Raw genomic sequence first — 24837 nt, 5'->3', positions numbered from 1 at the left:
ACCTAAAGGTTAAAGATGATATGCTACAATAGCCGAAAAGGCCTAAAGGTATAAGTACATAACACCATGCTGATGCAGGAACTTCTAAGCAGGAATGACCCCATGTAGATACATTGTATTCAGGGTGCTCATGGAATATCTATAGCTGACAACTGCTAACAGAAAAGATACAAAATTCAGAAAAAAAGGTAAAACAAATATCTGCATGATAATCTGAGTTGCAAAACCATATTTGAGTAGTCCATATAATTCTAGTAATCCCAGTGCTGATTTAATCATATTCCAATCAAAGTATAGAGTTCCTTGTCGATGTTATGACCATGCTGAACTTTAGTGTAAAAGTCCAAGATCAGTTTAGACTTCAGTGGACTAAGTCTCAGAGTTCAGTCACTCCCTCTGGGATGAGTGGGCACATGGTCAACACTGAAAAATATTAGCAGATAAGACTTATTTGCATGTTGCTTACTAAATTGTTTAGCCATAGAATAAGATAGATCTGGTATGTTAATCGCTCTAAGGTGTTGAAGAATCTTAATTTTGATCTTGCAGGTAGTACTCCCTACGTACCATTTATTGCAGGGGCAACAATGCACATATAGAACGAATGTATAACATGTATTGAGATGTTTAATTGCACGAGTTATGGCAGTTATAGGATGTGTGAATGTTTTCTGTGAAATAGCATGGGCATATACCTTACATTTGTAACAGTTGGAGAAACCCACTGGAAATTTGGACAGCCACCCACTGCGTCGAAGATCTTTAAGCGGTGTGAGGGGTTAGAAATGCGAGACAGACAAGTAGGTTGTTTTCTCATAAGAAGCCATTTTATTAAATAATAAAAGATGATGCGCGCCTGTTCTTTCTCTAGCCTAGCAATGATTTCCCTACCTAACAAACTAAGGCTGAAGGAAAATTACCTAACGTTTAAAAGTATCTGGCCCTCACACTAATATACATACAACAAAAACAAACCAGAAATGTCTGGCAATGTGTGCTTTACACAGTAACTCATTGTTAGGGAGATTTCCCTTACCTAAAGAGTCCCCCAGCAGCTTTGCTGGATTTCTAGGATTTCTTTCTTTCAGCTGGGCCTTTTTTTCCCAATCTTACATGTGTTTTGCTGTGTGTATTTGTACTGTTTGTGTGATCTTGGGCACTGGAGCCTCACCTACTCGAGGTGCACCACTTTTTGTGTGTGTTACACAGCACCTTCAGTGCAGTGACACTGGGTTGTCTTTGAGACTTCCCAGTGACTCAATTTCTCTGGGGCTGACTCCTGTCCCTCAAAAACATGTAAAGTTGCCATTAACTTTATATAGTCACTTTAAAGTGCAGACCCAGTACACCCCATTTTATGTGGAGTATTGGAAAGGGTTTATTCTTATCCCTTTTTTTCTGTGCCTCTAGGAGCCTTGTTTTGCCCCCTTAAAATTAAGACTTGGCTGGTGGCAGTGGTAACTACCCTTACTTTCCTACCGCGATTATCTTATATAAATGTGGTATTGTTGGGGGCGTGGCCAAGAGCGCCAGCGATGTGGCTGCTCTTTTAACGGCCTCCGTGGGGGGCCCGCTGCGGTGGCAAATATAAGCGCCTTCATGAACCTGTGATACGCGGCGGATGCAGCTATCGGTGTCGGAGATCTTCAGGCACACTGGGGGCCAGAGATGGAGGGCTGGCGTGCCCCCTGAGCCCGACAATCGGTGAGGGAGAGTCTCTATTTCCCGGCCCCAACAACCCCAAGATGGCGACTGGACCGGCCGGCGGTGGGGGGAGGTGCGGAGACGGCATGGAGGATGGGCGGGTTCGGATGTCCCCGCTGCCCAACTAGCACCCCGCGGATCGCCGCATCCAGCTGGACCGAGGAAGAATCCTACAATCTTCAGGTGGCGTCCCCGTGGGCTATAGGGGCGCTGCCCCCACCCACTGCACGGTGGGCGGAGCGCCTTCGGCCCAGCTGCTTCGGCGGGCATATGCTGGCGACGCGCTGCCCGGGCCCCCTCCCGCCTCTGGTCTCCGTTACAAGGGCTCTGCAGCCCCCAACTGATGCACCCGCTCCCTGCAGGACTGGCCGCTCTCAGGGACCCGTGGCGGTGGGCCCGTCTTCAGCGGCGGGGGGAATCCGGCCCGCTCTCAGCCCCCCCGCCAGAGTGGAGGAGTAGGGGACTGGCAGCTTCAGCCTGCAGCGCGCTCCACCCGGAGACCCAGCCCTCGGTGGATGGAGGCGCCCGGCTCCGAGCACACTTCCCTCCCCCCTGACCTGGAATCAAGCTCTGCCTGAGGCAGCACCGTGGGGGACGACCTCAGCTGGCTGCCCGGTGAGGGCCGGCTGCTCCTCTCCCTTCGCTGGCGCCCCGGCCGTCCAAAAGCAGTCTGCTGCCTCCTCTACCTCTGGGTCCGCTGAGGATCGGATCGCCCGCCCGGGCCTGGCCCGGCCCATATTTGGCGACTTCTCCTCCCCCACTGGGATCCACACTTTGCCTGCACTTGGAGACGGCCGGGGGCAATGCCAGGAGGGACCCCAGTCGGCAGCCTGAGGAAGATCGGCTGCTCACCCCCCTTGCCGTCGCTTGGGGCGCCCGGCCCATCCGGCGGCTTGCTGCTTCCTCTGCCCCCGGTGGGGCCAGATTACCTGCCCGCATTCTCTCCTCTCCCTCACTGCGCCACGATCCGACCCTCTCCCGTGCTCCTGGACCCACCCAGCCCAAGAAGACACCCAACGCCACTGCTGGGGTGCCCCGGCCCACTCGACAACATCCGCGGCCCCGAAGGAGGGGTCCCCCCCTCTCCACGGCCACCATCTCTGAGACTCGGGGGGTGTCCCTCAGGTTTTCCAGCACCCGGACGCGGGGTGTTCCCCCCCCCCCCCCAACTGCTGATACACCCACACTGCACAACACACCCTCTTCTCCTCGACCAGTGAGGCTCTCACCACCCTGCATTTCACCGCGGCCTGTGGGCTCTTGGTTTCCAGGAACATTCAGCATTATCTCAGGGGCACCCCGGCCCACCTAGTGACTCTCAATCCCCCTCCACCCTGCTTGGGGAGAGCGAACAGCATGACTAAACAACCTAAACTCACCAGAAACACAGACATCGCCACAATGCTGCTGGCAGCGGATAAAGGGGGGAAAAAACAGGACCCTCTCACCCCCAAGTCACAGTCGGACCAAGAGGGCAAGGAGCATCTCGTCACCAGAAGCGATCTGTTGGCCTTTATGGCCGACATCAAAGCTGAATTTAGGTCTTGCATGACTGAGCTCTCGACGAAGTTGGAACACACCGATCAGAGGGTCACTGAGGCAGAACAAAGACTGGGGGAAGTAGAGGACTGGGCCCAGGACCATACGACGGCTATAGACGGGATCCAACACTCCATCACAGCATTACAGAATAGATGTGAAATCCTGGAATTCAAGCAGGAGGACCTAGAGAATCGGGCTCGACGCAACAACCTACGAATCCGAGGAGTTCCTGCCGCAGTTCCGGATCGGAAATTGTCTGAATACATCGGTGACTTCTTTCAGTGTCTTCTCCCAGATCTGGACAAATCCCTACTCCTGCTTGACCGCACCCACAGGCTCTGCCCCCGCCGCGGAGTGGAGTCGGGCTCACCCCCCGACGTTATTACTAGGGTCCACTTTTTCACCACCAAAGAAGCCATCTCATCCATCTCTCGCACCCGAGACGAACTATCCTTCCAAGGATCCCCACTCCAATTTTACCAGGACCTCTCCCTACTCACGCTGCAAAAAAGAAGAGCCCTCCGACCATTGGCTCTTTTCCTCCAGGACCAATAGATCCGCTACAGGTGGCTTTTTCCAACAGCACTACAATTAACCCATCAAGGCACATTACGAAGAATTAGCCACCTAGAGGACGCCACACAAATAATGCATCCACCTTCACCTGGGAAGACCCTCCCGGGTACCCCCGAAAATATCATCGAGGGAGACCCGGCACCCCCGCCGAAAGAAAAACGAAACATGTGGTCTAGGGTCCCAAGAGACCGGAGGAAGAAATGACCGCGCTTCACAACCCCGCAAAATCACCTTCAGACATACACCGCAGCGGGCCTCACCCCCCCACGGCTCCTGCCCACTTCCGAGGAAGGTTACACCTATAGCTCCTTGGAATGCCGGCCATAATATGGCCGGAAGCTTCAGCCACGTTGGCTGTATTTTGTTACTTGGCCCTGTTGGCCTGGGGTGGCTCCGGCCTCACAATGCCGTCCCCCCCGCCAGTTAACACCCGGCCTCCCTGTTGGAGGCAGGGACTAAAAACGCAAGAGCAGGATAACAACCACTTCCTTTCTTCCGGACAATGGCTGACCTTAATCCAACCTATACCCCCCACCTGAACTCCTCTGAAACCCCTCACCCCCCTACTCGGGTCCATTGCACCCTCAAAGTCATCTCCCTCAACGTCAGGGGACTGAACTCACCCCCTAAACGTAAATCTATCCTACAGAAGCTCCAGGACGAGGAGGCGGCAGTGGCCATGCTCCAGGAGACCCATCTCTTACCAGTGGACTTCAGGCGCCTGCACACCCAACAATTTCCTAAGAAATTCATCGCTTCAGGGGGCAGCAAGAAAGGGGGCATGGCTATCCTCTTTAGGAAGGGACTAAATCCCCAGGTTCTGGAAACTAAACTCTGTCCAGAGGGAAGGTTTGTGGCAGTAAAATGTCTCCTGCTGAACCAGCTATACACTTTCATCTCGGTCTACGCACCGAATACCGGACAAGTCCCATTCTACGAGACCCTATCCTCCACCCTGGTCCCCTTCGCAGAGGGTTAGATCATGATGGGTGGAGACTTCAATGTAGTCCCTGACCCTTCAAAGGACAAGACACACTCGGCCTCCTCTGTGGACACCACCGTGGCCCTGGGTCTGCTGCGTTTGTTCAGGACCATGGAGGTGGTCGACTCATGGAGGGTCCTGCACCCCTCGGAAAGGGACTTTACCTTCTACTCCTCTGTTCATAGAACCTTTTCCAGGATCGACCTCTTGCTGACAAGATACTCGCCTTCACGAATGAGGTGTCCATTGGATCAAGAATATTGTCAGATCACGCCCCGGTACCCATAGAGATCCGCTCTTATGACCCAACCCCCACCGGCCGTCGCAAATGGTCACTGTATGACCCTATGCTGAATGACCCGTCGATCAGGGATGCTATAACAACCTCGATATCGAACTTCTTCCAGGAAAACCCCAGTGAAGACACTTCCCTGGCCAACACCTGGGACGCCATGAAGGCGGTCATTCGGGGGGAACTAATAGCCTGCGGGGTGGCTTACCACAGAAGCCGAAGACAAACCCGTATGATCCTTGAGGAAAACCTCCGAGAAGTAGAGGCGAGGCATAAAGATAAAGGCTGGTCCCCCAAGACACAGCGAGCGCTCCGGACGGCGCGAATGAAGATCAAAGCACACTATGCCAAACACACGGCACATCTGTTAGCAAAAACCAAACAATTTTACTATGTCAGAAATAATAAAGCGAACAAATTAATGGTAGCAAAACTCGCCAAAATCAAGAAAACCAACACCATCATCGGACTCTGTGACCCCCGGGGCACGACTCAATACTCTGAGCCGGAGAAATTATGACTGGCAACCGAACATTTAATTCAAGTAATGTCGGCACAACCGCGAAACCGGCAAAAGCAGGCAGAATACCTGCAGAAGGCCACCCTCCTGCAGCTGAAGCCCTCAGCCCGAGACACTCTGGACGCGCCAATCTCAGCAGAAGAAGTCGAAGAGGCCATAAAAACCCCTAAATCCAGAGCCCCGGACCAAATGGATACACCACTAGATTCTACAAACTCTTCCGGCATCAACTAATACCACCCCTAGTGCACCTCTTTCTCCAGCATGGGGTCTGGCATGGATTCACATGCTCATGAATATTCCCCGTCGTCAGGCTGGGAATCCTCGGTAAAGAAAAAATCTGTATCAGTTTCGTTTCTGATCTGTCTTTCGTAGTAGTAACCAATCACTGATCTCTGCGTCATACTGACCACAGCCAATGACTGCCATCTCCCTAAGCCCCGCCTCTGGCAGCCAACTTCAGATTTTTACCGCACGTTCAAGTGTTGGGAGTTCTCGTGCTTAGCTCTCGAGCTTTTACTACGTGTTTTGCGCTTTTTCAGGTGAATTTTCACATTTTTTCGGTTAATGAAGCCTCAAGCTCCACGGTTTCTACTCCCGTTAACGGGTACCCGTTGCGGGATTTTCCTACGCCCCTCAAGGGTGAAGATTTCGTCGAATCAACCTCTTGGAGGATTCCAGAAGATTCGCGGCCTACTTCGAGATGGCCCAGGACGCGAGTTCGTCACCCGGACCGCAAGCTGCCCTGGATGCGGGCTGCAGAATGTGTTTGAGGACGAACATTCGCGATGCCTCTACTGTCTTCATGGGGACAAGACTCATGTAGAGAAGGACTGCCAGTTCTGCAAGAACTTGTCGGAGCGGACCATGAGGGACCGTTGATCTCGTCTCGCCAGCTGGTTGGAGAAGGGCTCGACGGGTGAGAAGAAGAAGAAAGGGTTTGAGCGGGCTTCTAAGTCCTGTGCGGGCGCCCCGGCGACGGGGGCCCAACACCAGGCCAAGCGCTGCGAGTCCGCTGGCTCCGGGAGCGCCGAAAGGTCGGGCTCTTCGGTCGCCAGGCAGGGCGCACCTTCCCCGGCACCGTCAACCACGAGCCAGCGCTCCGGTTCGGGGAAGAGGAAGTCCGAGACCCCGGGTAAGCTTCGGGAGAAGCCACGTCCGATCTCGGGAGAGGGGGAGCGAGGCATCGCCCCTCCCCCTAAGGAGAAGGCCCAGGACGCACCTAAGGTGGTGAAGGCCCCTACCCAGCAGGCAAAGGCCTCTATCGAGGCGATCGCGGCGACTCTGACCAAGCCGGCAGAGACCCTGCCAGCGGAGACTGCCTCCGGGACTAGAGTTTCCCTGCCGCCAAGGAGAGAATCCTCTTTTCAGCCCATCGTCATGGCCCCCATGATGGAACAAGGGGGGGGGGCACGGTAGCCTCCTCGAGCTCGGAGTCAGCCTCGGAGGGGGAACTGACCGAGGTCGCGAGGAATCTCGAAGTACATTTCGAGAAGGTTCGGTCCCGCAAGGAAGATCACCGAGGAAGACGACGATGGCGAGGAAGAGCAGCCTTCCCTTCCGGCGCAGCCGGAACCTAGGCCTCCGGATAGCTCGGCGGCCATTTTGTTTGTGATCCAGTCCTTATGCTCTGGCCGGAGGACCCGCAACCTGGCCCGTCGGTAAGTCCTCAGAACAAACGACGGAGGACCCAACCCTCTCCTCTGCTCGCCCCCGTAAGGCCTGCAGTTCCCTCCTCATCCTCCCACGAGTCGGGAGATGACGGTGCGCTCGACGACGGGTTCTGAGGGTCTCCCGTCGCACGGGAATCTCCGCCCGACGAGATTGGCTCATTCCACGCCATGATCGCCAGGGCGTCCGAATTGTTCCAGCTCTGCCCGGAGGAGCAGAAAAAGGAAGGTTTCCTCTATCAGCGCCGAGAGGCCAAGAGGAAGACTGTCATCGCGGTGCCTCTAATCGATGACATCTGGGAGGAGAGCCTGTCGGTACTCAAGAACCCCTCCACGGCACCAGCCAAACGGGACCGGTACGAGAAGAAGTACCGGGTCCCCGAGACCGCTCCCCTGTGCTTCAGGGCCCAGCCAACGCCAGACTTGGTCGTCTCGGCGAAGAAGAAAGCGGCGGGGTCAGGAGCCTCAACGTCGAATTCCCCTCCCGACGGCGAGGGAAAGAAGTTGGACGCCATGCGGCGACGGGTCATTTCGTCGTCGTCGGCGCCGACGATCAAAGCGGCCAACGCCCTGGCGATCGTGGCCCGTTATGACAGGGAGCTCTGGTTTAAACTGGCCCCCATATTGGACTTCCTACCGGACGACAAGAGGTCCGAGGCCCTGGAAATACTTCAAGAAGGCGAGGTGGCGTCGGACCACGCCATAACGGTGGCAACCGATATTGCCGATACCGGGTTCCGCCAGCTGGGCAACGGAGTTTGCCTACGACGACGGGGTTGGCTCCGGGCGACCGACTTCCGTCAGGACGTCCAGACCAGGGTGTTGGACATGCCGTTCGACGGCAGCAACTTGTTCGGGAAGGCGGTGGACGAATCCCTCCAAGCCATAAAGACGGAGACGGCCCGCGCCCTAGGAGCCCTTCAGCAACGACGGCCCTTTCGGAGCTCCGGAGGCAGACAGGGGGCCTCCAAGGGATCCAGCGGTGGCTCGTCCTACCGCCAGACGGCACGCTCCTCGTCTCAGGAGGCCTACAGGGGTCGCGGCAAGCAGGGAGCGCCTCGCCGCCATCGGCAAGGTGGCCAGGGCGGCAAGGCCACCACCTCCAAGCAGGACTGAACCGGCCGTAGCCTCGGGCCCCCACCGAAGCACCCCGTTGGGAGGCCGGCTGACGAAGTTCGTCGGTGTGTGGAAGTGCATCTCCACCGATCGTTGGGTGCTGGATACCCTGGCAAGAGGACACTCTATCGAATTCCTGAAGAAGTGCCCTCACATTCCACCTGTGGCCAGGAAGGAAAATCACGTCCCGCAACTGCTGTTGGAAGTACGGGCGATGCTCAGGAAAGGCGCCATCGAGCCCGTCCCGAAGAGGCTCTGGGGTGTACTCAAGGTACTTCCTCGTCAGGAAGAAGGCGGGCGGCTGGCGCCCCATCCTGGACCTTCGTCGTTTGAACAAATACATCAGGTCACAAAAGTTCAGGATGGTCACCCTCCAGCACGTGCTGGGACAGCTGGAGGAAGGCGACTTTCTGTTGTCGCTGGACCTGGAGGATGCATACTTCCTCGTTCCCATCCTCAGAAGTCACCGAAAGTTCCTCAGGTTCGTCGTCCAGGGACGCCACTACCAATTCAGAGCACTGCCGTTCGGATTGAAGTCGGCCCCCAGGGTCTTTACCAAGTGCCTAGCACCTGTGGTGGCGCGGCTGCGCCTGCAGGGGATCCACGTCTACCCCTACCTGGACGACTGGCTCATCCACTCAAGGACGAGGGAACTCGCCGTCGAACACACTGCGAGGACCGTCCAGCTACTCACAGACCTGGGATTCGCCATAAATTACCCAAAGTCCCACCTGGTGCCGTCGCAGGTGGCCCTGTTTCTGGGAGCGAAGCTCGATACAGTGAGGCGCCTGGCGGCACCGTCGGAAGAATGGACGAAGACCATTCTGGGCAAAGTGCAGCGCCTGCTAGCCACGGACGTGGCCAGGGTGAGGTCCATCAAGTCCCTCCTGGGGATGATGTCCTCTTGCATCTACCTGGTGCGCCTATGCAGACTACAGATGCGCCCTCTTCAAGAATTTCTTGACGCCCGTTGGACGCAGGCGACGGGCACCTTCGAAGACAGGGTCCCCCTCAACGAGGTGTTCCGGCGGGTGATTCATTGGTGGGGCGTTCGAGCGCACCTCACGGCGGGCAAGGATTTTCAGACGCCGGCGTACCAGGAGACGGTGACGACGGACGCTTCCCTGGAAGGTTGGGGCGCCCACACCGGAGATCTCCACGCAAGAGGCCTCTGGCTCCCGGAGAAGAAGCTCCTGCACATCAACATCCTGGAACTCCGAGCCGTGTTCTGGGCTCTCAAATCGTTCCTCCCGTCGCTCAAGGGCAAGGTGGTGCGGATCTTCACGGACAACACCACGACAATGTTTTACATACGGAAGCAGGGAGGTACCAGATCCCCAGCCCTATCCAAGGAGGCACAGGATCTGTGGCACTGGGCGGTCGCCCAGGGGATGTTCCTGGTTCCCTTCCACCTGGCAGGAGAAAGAAACACCATCGCCGACTCGCTCAGCAGGGATCTGCGCGCGTGACACGAGTGTGAGCTGCACCAGGATCAGGTGGATCAACTCTTCCGACGATGGGGCAAACCCCAAATTGACTTGTCAACGTCCCGATCCATCAAGCTGTCGGCGGACGCGGATCTTCTCTCCAGAGAAGGAGGCGCCATCTTCCACCACGACCCGGCGTCGCTGAACCTGCAGGCTTGGCTCCTGCAGCGCTAGAGTTTGGAGGGTACGATATACCGGCCGACTGCAGAGAGGTTCTTGCAAAGGCCAGGGTGCCCTCGACTCTCAAATGCTACGGTCACAAGTGGAAGAGGTTCTCTATCTGGTGCCGAGCACAGAAGGTGAACCCCCTACGGATTACGGCCCCTCAGGTGCTGCCGTACCTGCTATCGCTGGCAAAGGCTGGGCTAACCCATGCCTCCATTAAGATTCATCTGGCGGCGATCTCCAGATATACCAGAACCACAGGACGGACGTCCCTGTGGTCACATCGACTGGTAAAAGAGTTTATGAAAGGACTGTTCCGGTCGTTCCCGCCGGTGAAGGCCCCGGCGTGGGAACTTAACATGGTGCTGACTAGGCTCATGGGGCCCCCATTCGAGCCGATGCACTCCGCACCGATGAAGTTTGTGTCGTGGAAGACTGCATTCCTTGTGGCCATTACCTCCGCACACGAGTGGGAGAGATCCAGGCCCTATCCTGCAAAGCACTGTACTTGACTTTCCATGCCTCGAGGGTGGTGCTTAGGTGCTCCTTTATGCCCAAGGTGCCGTCGCACTTCCATCTTAACGAGCCCCTGGTGTTACCTGTTTTCTTCCCGTCTCCTTCGTCGCCCGCCGAGAGGACTTTGCACTCGCTGGATGTGGCTAGAGCGCTGAAGTTCTACGTGGACCACACAAAGAGTTTTCGGAGGACATCACAGCTGTTTGTGAACTTTGGACCTGTAAATCAAGGGAAGGTTCTCTCGAAGTCTTCTATTTCCAGATGGCTCTCCGGCTGCATCATGCACTGCCACCGGTTGGCTAACCGACCGCTGCCAGGCCGTCCGAGAGCCCATTCGACCAGAGCGATCGCTGCTACTACGGCGTTCCTATCTGGTGTGCCCCTGCTGGACATCTGCAGGGCTGCTACGTGGAGGTCGACGCACACCTTCATGAGATTCTACTGCGTCGATCGGGATTCCAGGGAGGAGTCCAGGGTCGGCCAAGCAGTGCTGCGCAACCTGTTCGCTTAAGGTGAGCCTGGTGAGGAGGTAAGAGATGCTTAATGTTCAGTTGTTGTATTGCTTAATGTTGAGCCTTTGCCACCTCCCGTGGTTGTGATTGTGTGTACTGCTATGTATTCTTATATTCATGAGCACGTGAATCCATGCCAGACCCCATGCTGGAGAAGGAACAAGTTACTTACCTGTAACTGTTGTTCTCCAGCATGGGTCTGGCATGGATTCACATGCAAACCCTCCCGCCTACCCCTCTGCGGCTCGTCACTTGGTCATACTGCCACTTCACGTGCTACCAAATCTGAAGATGGTTGCCAGAGGCGGGGCTTAGGGAGATGGCAGTCATTGGCTGTGTTCAGTACGACGCAAAGATCAGTGATTGGTTACTACTACGAAAGACAGATCAGAAACGAAACTGATACTGACTTTTTCTTTACCGAGGATTCCCAGCCTGACGACGGGGAATATTCATGAGCATGTGAATCCATGCCAGACCCATGCTGGAGAACAACAGTTACAGGTAAGTAACTTGTTCCTTAACTCTTTTCGAACTACGGGCGCCATAACCCCCTCCATGCAGGTGTCCATGACGGTCCTTTTTCCCAAGCCTGGGAGGGACCCAGCGGACCCGGCTTCCTACAGACCCATTGCACTACTGAACATCGATGCCAACATCCACTCGAAAGTCCTAGCAACGCGCCTTTCCCGCGTCCTGCCTGATATAATCCATCCTGCCCAGACCGGATTTATTGGAAATGGAGCAACAAGCGACAACATTTGTAGAACCCTGGATCTGGTAGACCTGGCTGCTCGGAATTCCCAAGGCTTGGCATTGCTAGCCTTCGACGCCACCAAGCCGTTTGACAAAGTAGACTGGACCTTTCTGACCATCACCCTGGAGGCCTTTGGCTTCGGACTGGAGTTCCGCACCATGGCCCTGGCAAACTACAGATCTCCGACGACCCTCTTGAGAATTAATGGAAACCTCTCCTCCCCTATTCCCCTAACCAGTGGAATCAGGCAAGGATGCCCACTCTCCCCACTCTTATTTGCCTTGGTCATGGAGCCCTTTGCCCAAAGAATCAGACTAAATGACTCTATTAAGGGGCTCCAGGTGGGACCCTCCCAACATAAAGTGGCCCTATACGCGGACGATGTTCTATTTACTATCACACAGCCCTCTCTTTCTCTCAAACACGCCCTGGCCGAAATAAAGGACTATGGGAGAGTTACTGGCTTCTCTATTAACTTTGATAAATCTACAGCTCTTGGGATAGGCCTGACTCCGACGGAGAGGGCGACTCTGGCCCCACTTTGTCCCATTCAGTGGAAAACTACAGCAATCCCCTACTTGGGGGTCCAAATCCCGGCGAACCCAAGGGAGGTCTACCGCTTGAACTTCCCCCCTCTCTTTAAGGAACTGGCAGATGACCTGAGGCGTTGGAAAGTACAGGAAATCTCGTTAATAGGCCGTATCACTGCCTGTAAAATGAACCTTCTTCCCATATTCCTCTATGCTTGCTCCTCACTCCCGGTGCCTATCCCTCCTCTGGCTCTTCGAGACCTCCAAAGGAATATGCTGCGCTTTATCTGGCGGGGGAAAAAGCCCAGAATCCCCCTGAGAACGATGTTGGGGAACGCCAAGCTTGGCGGTCTAGGGGTACCCGACCTGCAAGGTTACCAGATAGCAGCACAATTGGCAATCACCCAGGCTTGGCGCATGTCCTCTAACCGCCCTAGATGGGTGGAACTCGAACAATCTCGCCTGGCCCTCCCCCTGCGCTTCCTCCCGCACATCCCGCCTCCGATGCGGCAGACAGAGAAACTGCTACTGGCCACCAGATATACCGTGGAGGCATGGGATAAAGCGCTAAAGAAAAAAGGGGTCCCTAGGGGCCTAAGTCCCTCATCACCAATTTTTCTCAATCCAACATTTTCGCCGGGTATGACTCCCGGAACTTTAAGAACTGGATCGCAGGGGGCCTGGAATCATTGGAGCAACTATATGAAGAAGGGGAACCATGCACATTCACACAATGCAAAGAGACCTTTCACCTACGCAAGACCGACAGGTTTACCTATATACAGCTTCGCCACTGGTGCTCCCACCCGCAGACTCGCCTTGCAGCACTCCGCCCGCCTACAGCACAAACTAACCCTGATGGACCTTCCCGCCCCAGGTAAGATCTTGGCCCTATATAAACGTTTCCAGGGGGACTTCCTCACATCTAGAACCCCGCACCATGGCACAATGGGAAGAGGACTTGGGTCATCCTATAGAGGACCAGACCTGGACAGACATATGGTCCCGGGCGCACTCCTCCTCGGCCTGCATTACCAACAGAGAGTGCGCTTACAAAATTCTGTTGCGCTGGTACTACTCCCCCCTGAGGCTCCACCATATAAACAGCTCCCTGGACCCGGCATGCTGGAGACAATGTGGGCACACAGGGACTTTCTTTCACATGTGGTGGACATGCCCACTAGTCCAACAATTAAGGAAACAATGCTTGCACTTCGTTAAAGATATTACCCAAACCACACTCCCTCTAGAGCCTGAACCCATTCTGCTGGGCACCCCAATCCCAGGAATATACCCAAGGTCTGGGCCCAAAGCCAAATTCCTGTCCCAATGCCTCTTAGCAGGAAGGATAACTATCGCCCGCTCCTGGAAAGCCAGGGAGGGACCGCTCCTGCCCCTATGGTGGATCAAATTATGGGATATCCTCATCGCAGAAAAGGTGACGGCGGCAAAGGCAGGAACTCTCCATCGCTTCCAGAATGTGTGGAGGCCATTCCTTGACTATGACCAAAGATTCCCGGCTCTCACATATAAGCCCCGACAAGCTAAGCGGATTCTAGACAGGGAGACACCTCCGAGAGGGGGCGCGAGATCTAGGGGAGGGAAGAGGGGGAATGCCAGCTTCCGGGGTGGAGACCCAAATGGACAAATGGGATGGGGGGGAAGGTGGGGTAATGTGTTCATAATATGTTCAAATGTTCGGAAGCTCACAGTGCTGTATAACTGTATTTGTTTCCTGCCTTGTTTAAAATAAACATATTTAAAAAAAAAAAATGTGGTATTGTTCCAGGCTATTATAGTAGCCTCGAACATAAACCCACTTGACCAAATACATTTTATTTTGGTTCCGGCTGGGTTTATTCGCCATTTCTTTTTGTTAAAGTCTTTCTCGTGTTTTTCTCTGTGCGGCAAACCGGGGATGATTCCTTTGTTCGCTGTCTTTTCGCGGGCTTCTGCACAGAAGCCCTCCTTAAGGCACCTGATAGTGTAGAGGGGCAGGATGTGAGGGAGGAATCTCCGGATCCCTGCCATGGGTTGCCTTAGTGTAACCCAAGTCGCACTCTTGTCTGATTGGCTAAGGGGACTGACCTTGCCAGGCCAGCCACCCTGTTGTGTAATTGACAGCCAGGCTGTATGAATGGGGGAAAACTGCATAAAAAGCAGGTCTCTGGGACTGGAAGAGCAGAGTCGCCACTGGAACGAAAGAACCAACGAGGACTGGAAGAAGAGGACCCCTACCAAGACTGAACCGCCCAGTGAAGCCCTGCTGCAGGTCCGAATCTCCAAATCCGACGACAGAGAATATCCTCCAGTAAACTTCTTCCCTTGAGCTAGTGGGACCTACCAGTTCGCACATACTACAAGCCAAGACCCCTCCTCTGGTCGAATTTGCTGTGCAGAGCTACAGTGGGCCGGATAGCCAGGAAGGTCGGACCCTGCTTTGGTTTTAAGGAGCGCACCTTTTATTCGTTGATTTGCTCTGCTGCTGGTTTCTTCCCTGGGTGGCGCAGGACCCTCCAGTCTTCCTACTTCGTGTCAGTCCGACAGTCGCTTCAGGAACCGTGAGCCTGCAGGAACCACCAGGAACGTCCGCCTCAGCTACAGCTCCCTCTCCGTTTTAAGGTACTGTGCAAATCCGGTTGTCCGTTTCGGTCAGCCGTGGAGAAAGTGTTTGAAATCTTTCTCCAATCCAATGGCTTGGCATTCTCCTCTCTTTGAACTAACTTTTCTACCAACTAACCTCGTCTGCAATATGTGCCACAAACTTTACTGCGAACTATCCGGAACTGTGTGATCTTGAGCAACAGACTTTTGTCCCATGGACTTTGGCCCTAAGCCTTTTCTATCTGATCACATCACTGTAGGCTCTCTTGTTCTATTGCCCTGATCACTAACCTGATGGTTTTGCCTAATTTCTAATAACTTTGTCTTTCCCTCCCTTTTAAATTGCTGGAGTGCCATTTTGCTCCCACTTCATTTTGTGAACTTGTCTGGAATTTAAGGGACGTGGTGTGGTGTATTTATGATTGTGATTTTTGACTTGTTTAGAAAGGTGAACTGTTATACAACTGATAAGTAAATAAATATATATTCTTTTACTTAGAAACCTTGAGTCAGTGTTTGCCTGAACCATAGTAATTGCTGTCCCTTTGTGTAACTTCTTGTACTGCTCGCTTACTCTTCAGATAAGTCTGGCTGATTCGCTACTGCTACCACTATAACTGTGTAGTACAGGCTTGTACCAAAGGTGAAATTGTTCTTCACTTGTAGTCCTAATTGTGTGTAGTGTTCCCAAAGGGTACTGCATATAATTCTGCCTAACACTGGGATTCTGTGAGGATGCAGCAGGATTCAGCACGGTAAGCTGAAGAAAGCTGGACACCAGTTTGTCTCTCAATGATGGCACCCGTCTGTATGTAAAACACGGTCGTAGGGAGAGCAACGGAAATAAATCTGTATCCATTCTAACAACATGCCAATGCCTTTGAATTTTCTTCCTTACACTCTGTGAAGAGGTATTGTAAATCTTAATAAGGCAGGCAACATAGACCTACTCATTGCTTTTTCTGTTTATGTTTAACAAGTGGTCCCTTTTGATTTCTCTGGTCTTAACATACGCATTCTCAATGACACCTTTGTAATACCTATGTAACAAAAATTGTGACGAACACTGGTCAAATTAAGTTAAATCGGAACAGTTTTGACGATAACATACAAATTCCTCGTAGGGGATAATGTTCTTACAGTTTACAGGGTGGCTGGTGGTGGCATGAATGGGAAGACTCGATATGGTGTGTTTTTTATGTAAAGAGGTGTGTATCCCATGAACATCTAAAGTAACAATAACATTAAGGTAAACTTTTTCTGAGGTACTGTGATTCTTGGTGAAAGGCAAATTCATGTTGTTAGAGTTAATCTTCTTAACAAATGAACCCATCCTGCCTCGGTCCCCTTCCATATAACAAAAACATCATTTATATAACGCTACCAGGCAACAATCTGGTCAGAGTATGTGTCATGTGATGTGAAATTTCACTCAATGTGGTGTATATATATTTAATGTACCTCAAAAGTGCCATATGAATTTGTGTACACATGTACTCTTACTATTTGTAAGCACCATAAAACCTCTGTTTTTTTTAAAAAAATTGCGTTGGGCCAATACCTTGTATGTACATGGTTGCAAACATAGCTTCCTCTATATATTAATGCTGGGTCATCCACGTGGTCATAGAAGGTAATAGCTTTGTGAAGGTCATCTGGCCCTCCCACTTTCAGGAAGTGATGCTGTTATAAACTTGACTGCAGAGCCTATAGTGTTTTGTTTGTCTTGAAGTTGTGTGTGTATAACCACAACTCTTATCCTCTATCTTTTCTCCTTCCTGGCACAGCTTTTGGGATTGGAAGAAGGGGGAGAAGCTGGACTACTTCCACAATGGAAACCCTCGCTACACCCGGATCACGGCCATGGAGTACCTGAATGGACATGACTGCTCATTGCTGCTAAGTGCCACAGGTGAGACTTATCCTCTTATTGTTGTACACAGAGAATCACTCTTCCTAGCACCCCACCGCCTCTGATCCAGAATTGTAAATAAAATTGTTTGCCACCATGTTGGCCCATTAAAGTATTCTGTAAGCTATGGCTATTGATACATTTTCAGAAGTGTAGCAAAATATTTACTCCCATTATATGGAATTTACAAGTGTGTACACTGTGATGAATCCTGCGGAGTCATCACTGATTCCCCGGTGATGATCTCTTTCCACATGGCCAGCGTAAGGCAACCGCTTCCTGAGCCTGACCCTGGACGGATATTATGAGGGAGGATTATGTGAGACTGGATGACTATCTGTGAAAGGTGGTGACTCAAAGGGAAAAGACTGGGTTCCTCTGATCAACCCAATTGGTGCCCAGGAGTGGGTTAGCTTCCTGGAAAGTCGTAACATCTGTGCGGGAGCGGTTGACCAAGAAGAGGTTAAAATATTACCTCCTTCTCCTCCCTTTAATGTTACATCAGATATGCTTGTTGCTAAAGTTAAAAAACAAAAATCTTCCCGACCACCCAGACCTAATGGGCTGGCAAATATTGTGCTCAAAAGCAAACCTGAATTCTGGGCAAAGCTATTAAAAATACTGTTCAGTAATGTACTAGCAGAAGGAATAATACCCAGCTCCTGCCAGACTGCCATCCTTATTCCAGTCTTTAAAAAGGACTGCAAGTTGGAGCCGAGCAATTATATGCTGTTGTCTGTTAGACTGTACGGGTAAACATTTTGCTATGTTTCTCTTTCAGGAGCTACAAGTATGCGTAGATAAGACTGGACTACTTAACCGATTTCAAAGTTGTTTCAGACAAGGTTATTCTACAGCACGTAATCTATTAATATTGGCTAGCCCGCGAATGAAAGCTATGAAAACTGGCAACCATATACTCTGTTCTTTACATAGATTTTAAAGCAGCATTCAACCTGGTCAGCCGGGAGAAACTTTGGCTTAAGTTGGACCTATTGGGCTGCCCTGAGGGATTGTTTTATTATCTGAGACTCCTTCATCATGATACCACTGTCTCTCTTAAGCTAGACACCCAAGGTACCATGACGAATCCCATAAAGCAAAATGGGAGGGGGGGGTCGCACATGGTTGTGAGACTACTCCATTACTTTATAATCTTTTCGTCTATGATTTACCAATAGCCATTGCAGATTCCCATAATTGTCCTCCAAAAATAGGCGCAACCCATTGCCTATTATTAGCGTACGCTAATTATATAGACATCCCTCGCCACACTTTTAGTGGTCTTTTGAGATCAGATGAAGCATTATAGGCTTATGCGGATGTTAACGGACTGCTCATCAACCGAGAGAAAAACCAGGTGATGACATTTTCTGTCAAAGAAATTGCTCGCCCTTATTTACTGGTGCAGGCGCTGGAGATCCTCTGTATGCCCCAATATAAATATCTTTGGGTTGAGATTGAATTGTCTCGCCTGCATCCAGTCCTGTACGGCTAGATCTGCCCAACTGACTGCACTAATCTATCAATTCACCATCAATCAAAGCAGCTATGCCATCTGGGGAGCTCGCCAATTATATATTCAGGTTCTAACACCGATGGTAACGTATGGTCTTGAATCACTTATGTCTATTGACCTGAAATGGCTGCAAATAGTTGAAGGTACATTTTGGAGGAAGATCCTTGGTCTCCCTCCGTGCATTCCTATGGCCATTATCAGACTTGAACTAGGACTGTTATCATTAAAATCTGTTGTTCTAAAAAAGCGAGCCGAAATGTATTTGCAAATCTGTAATGCGCCACAAAATCTGCTCTTGTCGTCAATGCATCAAGAAATATCTAAAGAATCTGGGAACCCACTTATTAAGAAGACCATTACAAGTTTATTCAGAGAAATTGGTTGGGCTCCCAGATGGGGTGGTGACACTATCGCAATGAAGTTATCATTGGCTAAAAATGTTGATCCATGGGATTGCCAGAAAAGCTACTCGCACCTTAGCGGTCTCAAAATATATCAGTTCATATCTTACATATTATATACATTTAAGAGCTCTCAGAAATATCTCAATCTCTGCCCTTTACCTAGGCTGAGGAGATTAATTCTATTAGTTAGAATTGACCATCTCCCAGTCTTGGCGGTCACGGGCAGTGAAAGGCAGCTGTTGACAACAGACCGCAACTGCCGTATATGCAAGAATAATTAGATAAATGAGACAGCCAAACGTGTACTCACTGAATGTCCCAGCATGGCCAAGGCTTGTCAAACACACTATGGAAGATTTGTACATCACCTGGAATCTATAAGTGAGTTTACTTTTTGGCTTCATTGTTTAAATACGAGGAACCTTAGTCGTCTTATGCAACTATATAATGTTTGGCTGGTGATTGAGAAACTCTTGAATATACGCGCATAACTATTGCTAATCCTAGTATTGTATATGATGGCCATTCTAGCTGTGTAATCATGAATATTGATTCAGTGGTGGTTTGATTAAAGCATTACATCGAGGATTTGTGTTTTCTGTTATCGATTCTGCTCAGCTGTCAATATGATTTAAGTTCTTGGGATTCTTTTTAGCTATCAGAGAAAATTCTTATATATGCCTTATTTATCTGTTTTAGTTAGGTTTCACTTAGGCTTGTTTCGTTAATACATTTTCATTTTGTAAGTACTTATCGTTTGATCATGATTATGATATTTGATTTACTATGTGTAAAGGTTACTTGTAAACTGTATAACATTAAATAATATTCACATAGCATCTTCGATGTCTGACCATCTTGACTTGAATCAAAATCCAATGCATTTTAGATTTTCAAAGTCTCAATCTAGACTCCAAGTCCCTTAAAACCTATAGTACTGGGACAAGGAAGAGGAGAAAGGAGTTAATGTGGAGCGGAAAGCAAACCAAGCTGAATGTGTAGACTAGTTGTGGCACAAGTCAGCTGTGTGGGACATTTGAAAATGGTGTGCCTTTTGAAAAAGCAGAGTAGAGCGGAAGGAGACGAGAGATGCAGAACGGTCACAACGGGAAGCAGAACTGGGAGCAGACGCACAAGCAAGCTATGCTAAAGGAGGCAGGCGCTTCCTACAGAAGTGGAGAGAAACCGGCATCTGCATAGCAGGAGCAGAAAGGGGACTGCTGAAGAACCGGCAGCAAGAAGGAGGCTGTTGGCAGCGCAGTCAGGCTACAGAGCAACCATCCCACCGACAAGTGAGAGAGAATCCGACAGGAAAACCGGAAAAGTGTCTGCAACGCTTTCCCACCGTACGGAAATCACGACAGCAGTACTCTAAGGGTCGGGAGAGCCAGAAAACACTGGCTCTCCCTTGGACTATTGGGATGCCCTGAGCGCGCCGACAGGCATACATGCCATTACCATATAAGGGATGCCAAATTGGGGAAAGTTGGAGTAAATGTTGTCAAAAGCAAATGCATATTACTAATGAAGTAACTGAAAGCCAAGGTCTGTCCAACTCTTCATATATGAAAGGTCACTATGGTAATGATTGGAATAAACATTGCCACAAGCCAATGAACAATACGAATGAAATTAACGAGCAAAACTTGAACAAGCCTCCATATAAGGGATGCCAATGTGGTGGAAGTTGGAACAACTAATAAGTGAAGCCAGTGGAGAATAAAACAGTGAAGGAGTAAGAACTTTATTATGCTCATAAGAGAAATGGAATTGAAAGTTTATAATAACACCTGTTGAAAGTGTTGCATCAGGGGGAAAGATACCTAGCAGGAGAGTTCACCAGGGATCTATCAAGCCCAGACATAGGGGGGGATACCTGGCAGGGGAGTACGCCTGGTAATCCAGCCAAAGTATATGAAAGAAGAAAAGACATTGTAGAATGAGTTCCTGCCAGGAGAGTATCCTAGGAAATCCTAAGCTAAGTGGAAGAGACTCTTCGCCCATCCTCACAAAAACCACCGTTGCTTTAAAAAGATACCCTTTGTCAGTCTTAAGCAAGTGCTAAAACATTTTTACTTAAATTGCCAAGAGATACTATCCCATCCTTAAAGCATCATTTATTTGGAAGAGGCATTCATCTTCGTGTTATGGAATTTCTACCACTCTTCAAGAACTATTTTCCTCCTGGGGACAGGGCTCTACACATCCAACAGATGGTCACCAAATTTCAAAACACCCAATTCAATGAATTGCCTTTCTCCCGCAGATTCCTCATCTGATACATATCCTCATCCTGCTCTGCTGCTCGGAGAAAACTTCGACAGGAGGTGTAGTGAAATCGACTCGGCCATAGATTGTCTTGCTCGGTGCTTGATCGTCCGCTCTCGACGTGACGGGCGTCGTATATATATATATTTCTGAGGCTTGTGGAATCTGCTTAGATCACATGCTGTGCATAGGCCGACATCTAGTGGAAGCTGCGGAGTATTACAGTTTGTTTTTCGAAACTCGAAAATGGGCGTCGACACAGGCGTGCCAGTAATACTATCCCTAGTGTGACGTCCACTGTACCCAAGATCCCTCACGCGTCTAGGATCCTCAGATTGTTTTTTTCCGCCATACTGGTCGGAAGCATCTTGCGGAGTTCCCTGGCCTTAGCCATACTTTTGCTAATTATTGAAGTTTAAAATTATTTATTAACACTCGACGACGGCTGGAGAAGACATCGACCGTCGGCTGCTGCACGACGGATCTGGGCCTCGGAAGGCCGCTGGCCTCGGCCCGGGCCTAGTAGGCCGCTGGCCTCGGCCCTGCAAGTAGGGAGAGTGGGGGGTGGTACATACTCTTCACTCTTGGTATATAGGTACACCTTATAGATTTCCTACACTTACCAGCCCGCTGCCTCAAGGTGCGTATGGAGGGTACCCCTTTCCAATTCTGCCCCAAGTGCAACCGCAAATACCCTTGGGTCGACAGGCACGCCACGTGCAATCTCTGCTTGCCGAGGGACCACCCCGAAGCGAACTGCAGAGCGTGTAGTAGGTTTAAGCCTAAGACACTTAAGGACCGTTCGACAAAGCGTTGGGCCCACCACGCCAGGCAGGCGGCCATGGCAGCGGAGGGCGCCTTCAGCGATGGCAGCGGCGCCGTACTTTCGGACGGCGAGGGCATTACGGCGTCGAAAGACTGCCGAGCGCAGGTCCCCGACCTCGGAAGGTTGTCCGGCAGGGCGGCTATGGGGAAGACCCCCGGCGACGCAAGCGCTACACACCCTACACACACTAAGCACACTAAGTCCAACCGAACCTCGACGACGTCGACTTCTCGGAAAGAGGCACAGATAGAACGGTCCGACTCGGTGTCCTCTGGGCGCTCTCGATCGAGATCGCCTCATGACGCAAGGCAATCATCCACTCTTGCCAAGAGTGCCTCGCTCCCTAGATTAACGGAAGTTCGATCGTCAGAAGACGAAGACGACTTCCACCCCCAGGCCGCGCTCCAGGAGACCGAGGCCGCAGTTAACACCAGCGAGGCCCCACGCTCAAAACAAGGTACCTCTCCCGACCCTCGACGCCAGGCGTCGAAAGTCTCTGGGGCAGGGAAAACATTTTTCCACACACGGGGAGGGGGGAAACAGCGGAAGGCACAGCCTTCCACTGCTGTAAGACCATCCTTCCACCCTAAGCAGACAGACAAACATAAATCTACTGGGACATCAACATCCAGCAAGGGTACCCTTGATAAGTCCTCTAAGTTGCCTACTAAAGTCATACCCTGTTCCAAAGAATGGTCCAGTGAAGACATAGACAGGGTCATGTCAAGGATGTCTTCCTTAGCTGATTTTTACGACAAAAACCCAGAACATTTCCTTTCGTACGACCCTGAAGGGGCCACACCCTCAGGCTCCTCTGATCCTATCCCCCTAAGTAAAAAGGCCCGGTTCGAAAGACCTGAACCCTTCGAGGTGCAGCCTTACTCTACTCCATACTCTACTCCACACCCCAGATACCAAGGACAGCCTTTCCCTGAAGGGGACCAGGAGTTTACAATTATGGAGGAACAAACCGGGACTGAATACTATGCGGATGATGAGGACCTGGAGGAGGTAGAAGATGAACAGGAAATTTACAGAGTAGATTCCCCGGTAGAGAGCGAAGCCCCAATTACCGACTCGCCAGTTGATAACCAGCCCCTCCTTAATGAAGTTCTCGCTCGCGCAGCAGAACATTTTCACATCGACACCCACGGTGTACAGGATACAGGAGGAAAGGGACTTCGCAGAAGAGTTGGTGGGAGAAAGGAGGCCGGTCGCTCAGACCATCCCTATCCTTAAATCCATCCAACGTAGAATAGATCCATCCCTGGTGAATCCTAACCTCACCAGAGCCGTCAACCCCAGAGTCGAAAAACTTTTTCGGGCAGCCCAGTCTGACCCTCTTTATATAAGAGGACACCTTAAACCAGACTCCCTAGTGGTTACCAACACTCGGAAGAGGGCTGGGACACCCTTATCGTCGTCAGAAGCCCCTCCCGACAAGGAGAGCAAAAGACTGTACGGGTTTGGCAGGAAGGTAGCCTCAACGTCCGCCTACCAAGCAAGGATTGCAAACTCCACCACCCTGTTGGCAAGTTACAACTGCCATCAATGGGAAGAGGTCGCGGCGCTCATAGCCTCTGCTCCTGAACCGTTAAAGGGCCAGTTGGCTCGGATCTCGGCAGAAGGGAGAGCCGTGTCTGGTTGCATATTAAAAGCAACTTTCGACGCCGCGGACAACGCAGGAAGATTGATAGCAGAAGGTACTGTTATCAAGAGACATGCGTGGTTACGGCAGTCGGGGTTCAAAACAGAAACCCAGGCTTCATTAATAGACAAGCCGGTGGAACCCGATCTATTGTTTGGGAAAGCGGTCGAAGACGCACTTAAGAATGCCAAGGACGAGTACGAGACTCTCAAATCCCTTGGCCAGTTTACCAACAAACCCCCTAACCAGAGGGGGAACAGTAATTTTCGTCGCCCACGCGGCCAAAATTCACAGAGAGGCAACTATGCCCAAGGACAGGGTACACAATGGAACAACAACCAGCAGTCTACCCAAAGTTACGGCAGGGGTAACAAGAGAGGTCGTGGAAGAGGCAGAGGCAGCCCCAACAAGGGAGGTGGCACGCCTCCACCAAAGCAGTGACGCTCAGTTCAGGGTCCCTTCTCACGCAACCCCAGTAGGGGGACGCATTTCCAACTTCACCCAGGCTTGGGAAGGGATCACCTCAGACAGATGGGTGCTGTCAACAGTGTCCACAGGATATTGTATAGAATTACTGCAGCGTCCCCGGAACCACCCTCCACGACAAAGAGTACACTCCTTAGAACATCAAAAGATCCTTCTCGAGGAGATCGCCATTCTGCTAGAAAAGGACGCGATAGAACTCGTCCCAGGACACCAGGTAAACAAGGGTATCTATTCAACTTACTTCCTTGTGCCAAAGAAAGATTTAACAATGCGCCCAGTATTGGACTTACGGCCTGCCAACAAGTATGTCAAGCCCCAAAAATTCCGTATGACCACGCTACAAGAGGTAATCCCCCTCCTAAAAAAGGGGGATTACATGGCAACCTTGGATATGAAAGATGCTTATTTTCATATTTCCATGCTCCCAGCCCACAGAAAATACTTGCGCTTCAAGGTGGACAGTCGCCACTACCAATTCAAGGTACTGCCCTTCGGGATAGCTTCAGCACCAAGGGTATTCACCAAGGTACTGGCGGTGGCAGCTGCACACCTACGCAGGGAGGCTATCCCAGTGTACCCTTATCTGGACGACTGGCTCATAACGGGGGAAACCCCAGGAATTTGCAGGTCAAACATTCAGAGGACTATCGACCTCCTCCACGAATTAGGCTTCTCTATCAACGAGAAGAAGTCAAGTCTGGTGCCAAGCACCTCAAAACAGTTCCTAGGAGCAATCCTAGATACTCAGAAAGGGTTGACCTTCCCTTCGGAAGAAAGAATTCGGAATATACTACTGCAAAT

The 24837-nt window shown here is 51.3% G+C and overlaps 1 protein-coding gene across 4 annotated transcripts in view; it reads left to right on the top strand.

Moving 5' to 3' along the window:
• RPTOR (regulatory associated protein of MTOR complex 1) overlaps positions 1-24837 on the top strand; it is a 2822438-nt gene that overhangs the window by 2499214 nt on the left and 298387 nt on the right. For all 4 annotated transcript variants that reach the window (XM_069655181.1, XM_069655184.1, XM_069655182.1 and 1 more), the window contains exon 27: positions 16761-16885. In XM_069655181.1, coding sequence (XP_069511282.1) covers positions 16761-16885 — 125 coding nt within the window. The remainder of the gene's footprint in view (positions 1-16760; positions 16886-24837) is intronic.

The sequence above is a fragment of the Ambystoma mexicanum genome, chromosome 3q (assembly GCF_040938575.1).
Source record: "Ambystoma mexicanum isolate Mex_15411 chromosome 3q, UKY_AmexF1_1, whole genome shotgun sequence".
NCBI lineage: Eukaryota > Metazoa > Chordata > Amphibia > Caudata > Ambystomatidae > Ambystoma > Ambystoma mexicanum.
Note: the sequence above shows the minus strand (reverse complement) of the source record. Positions and strands in the feature narration are given on the sequence as shown.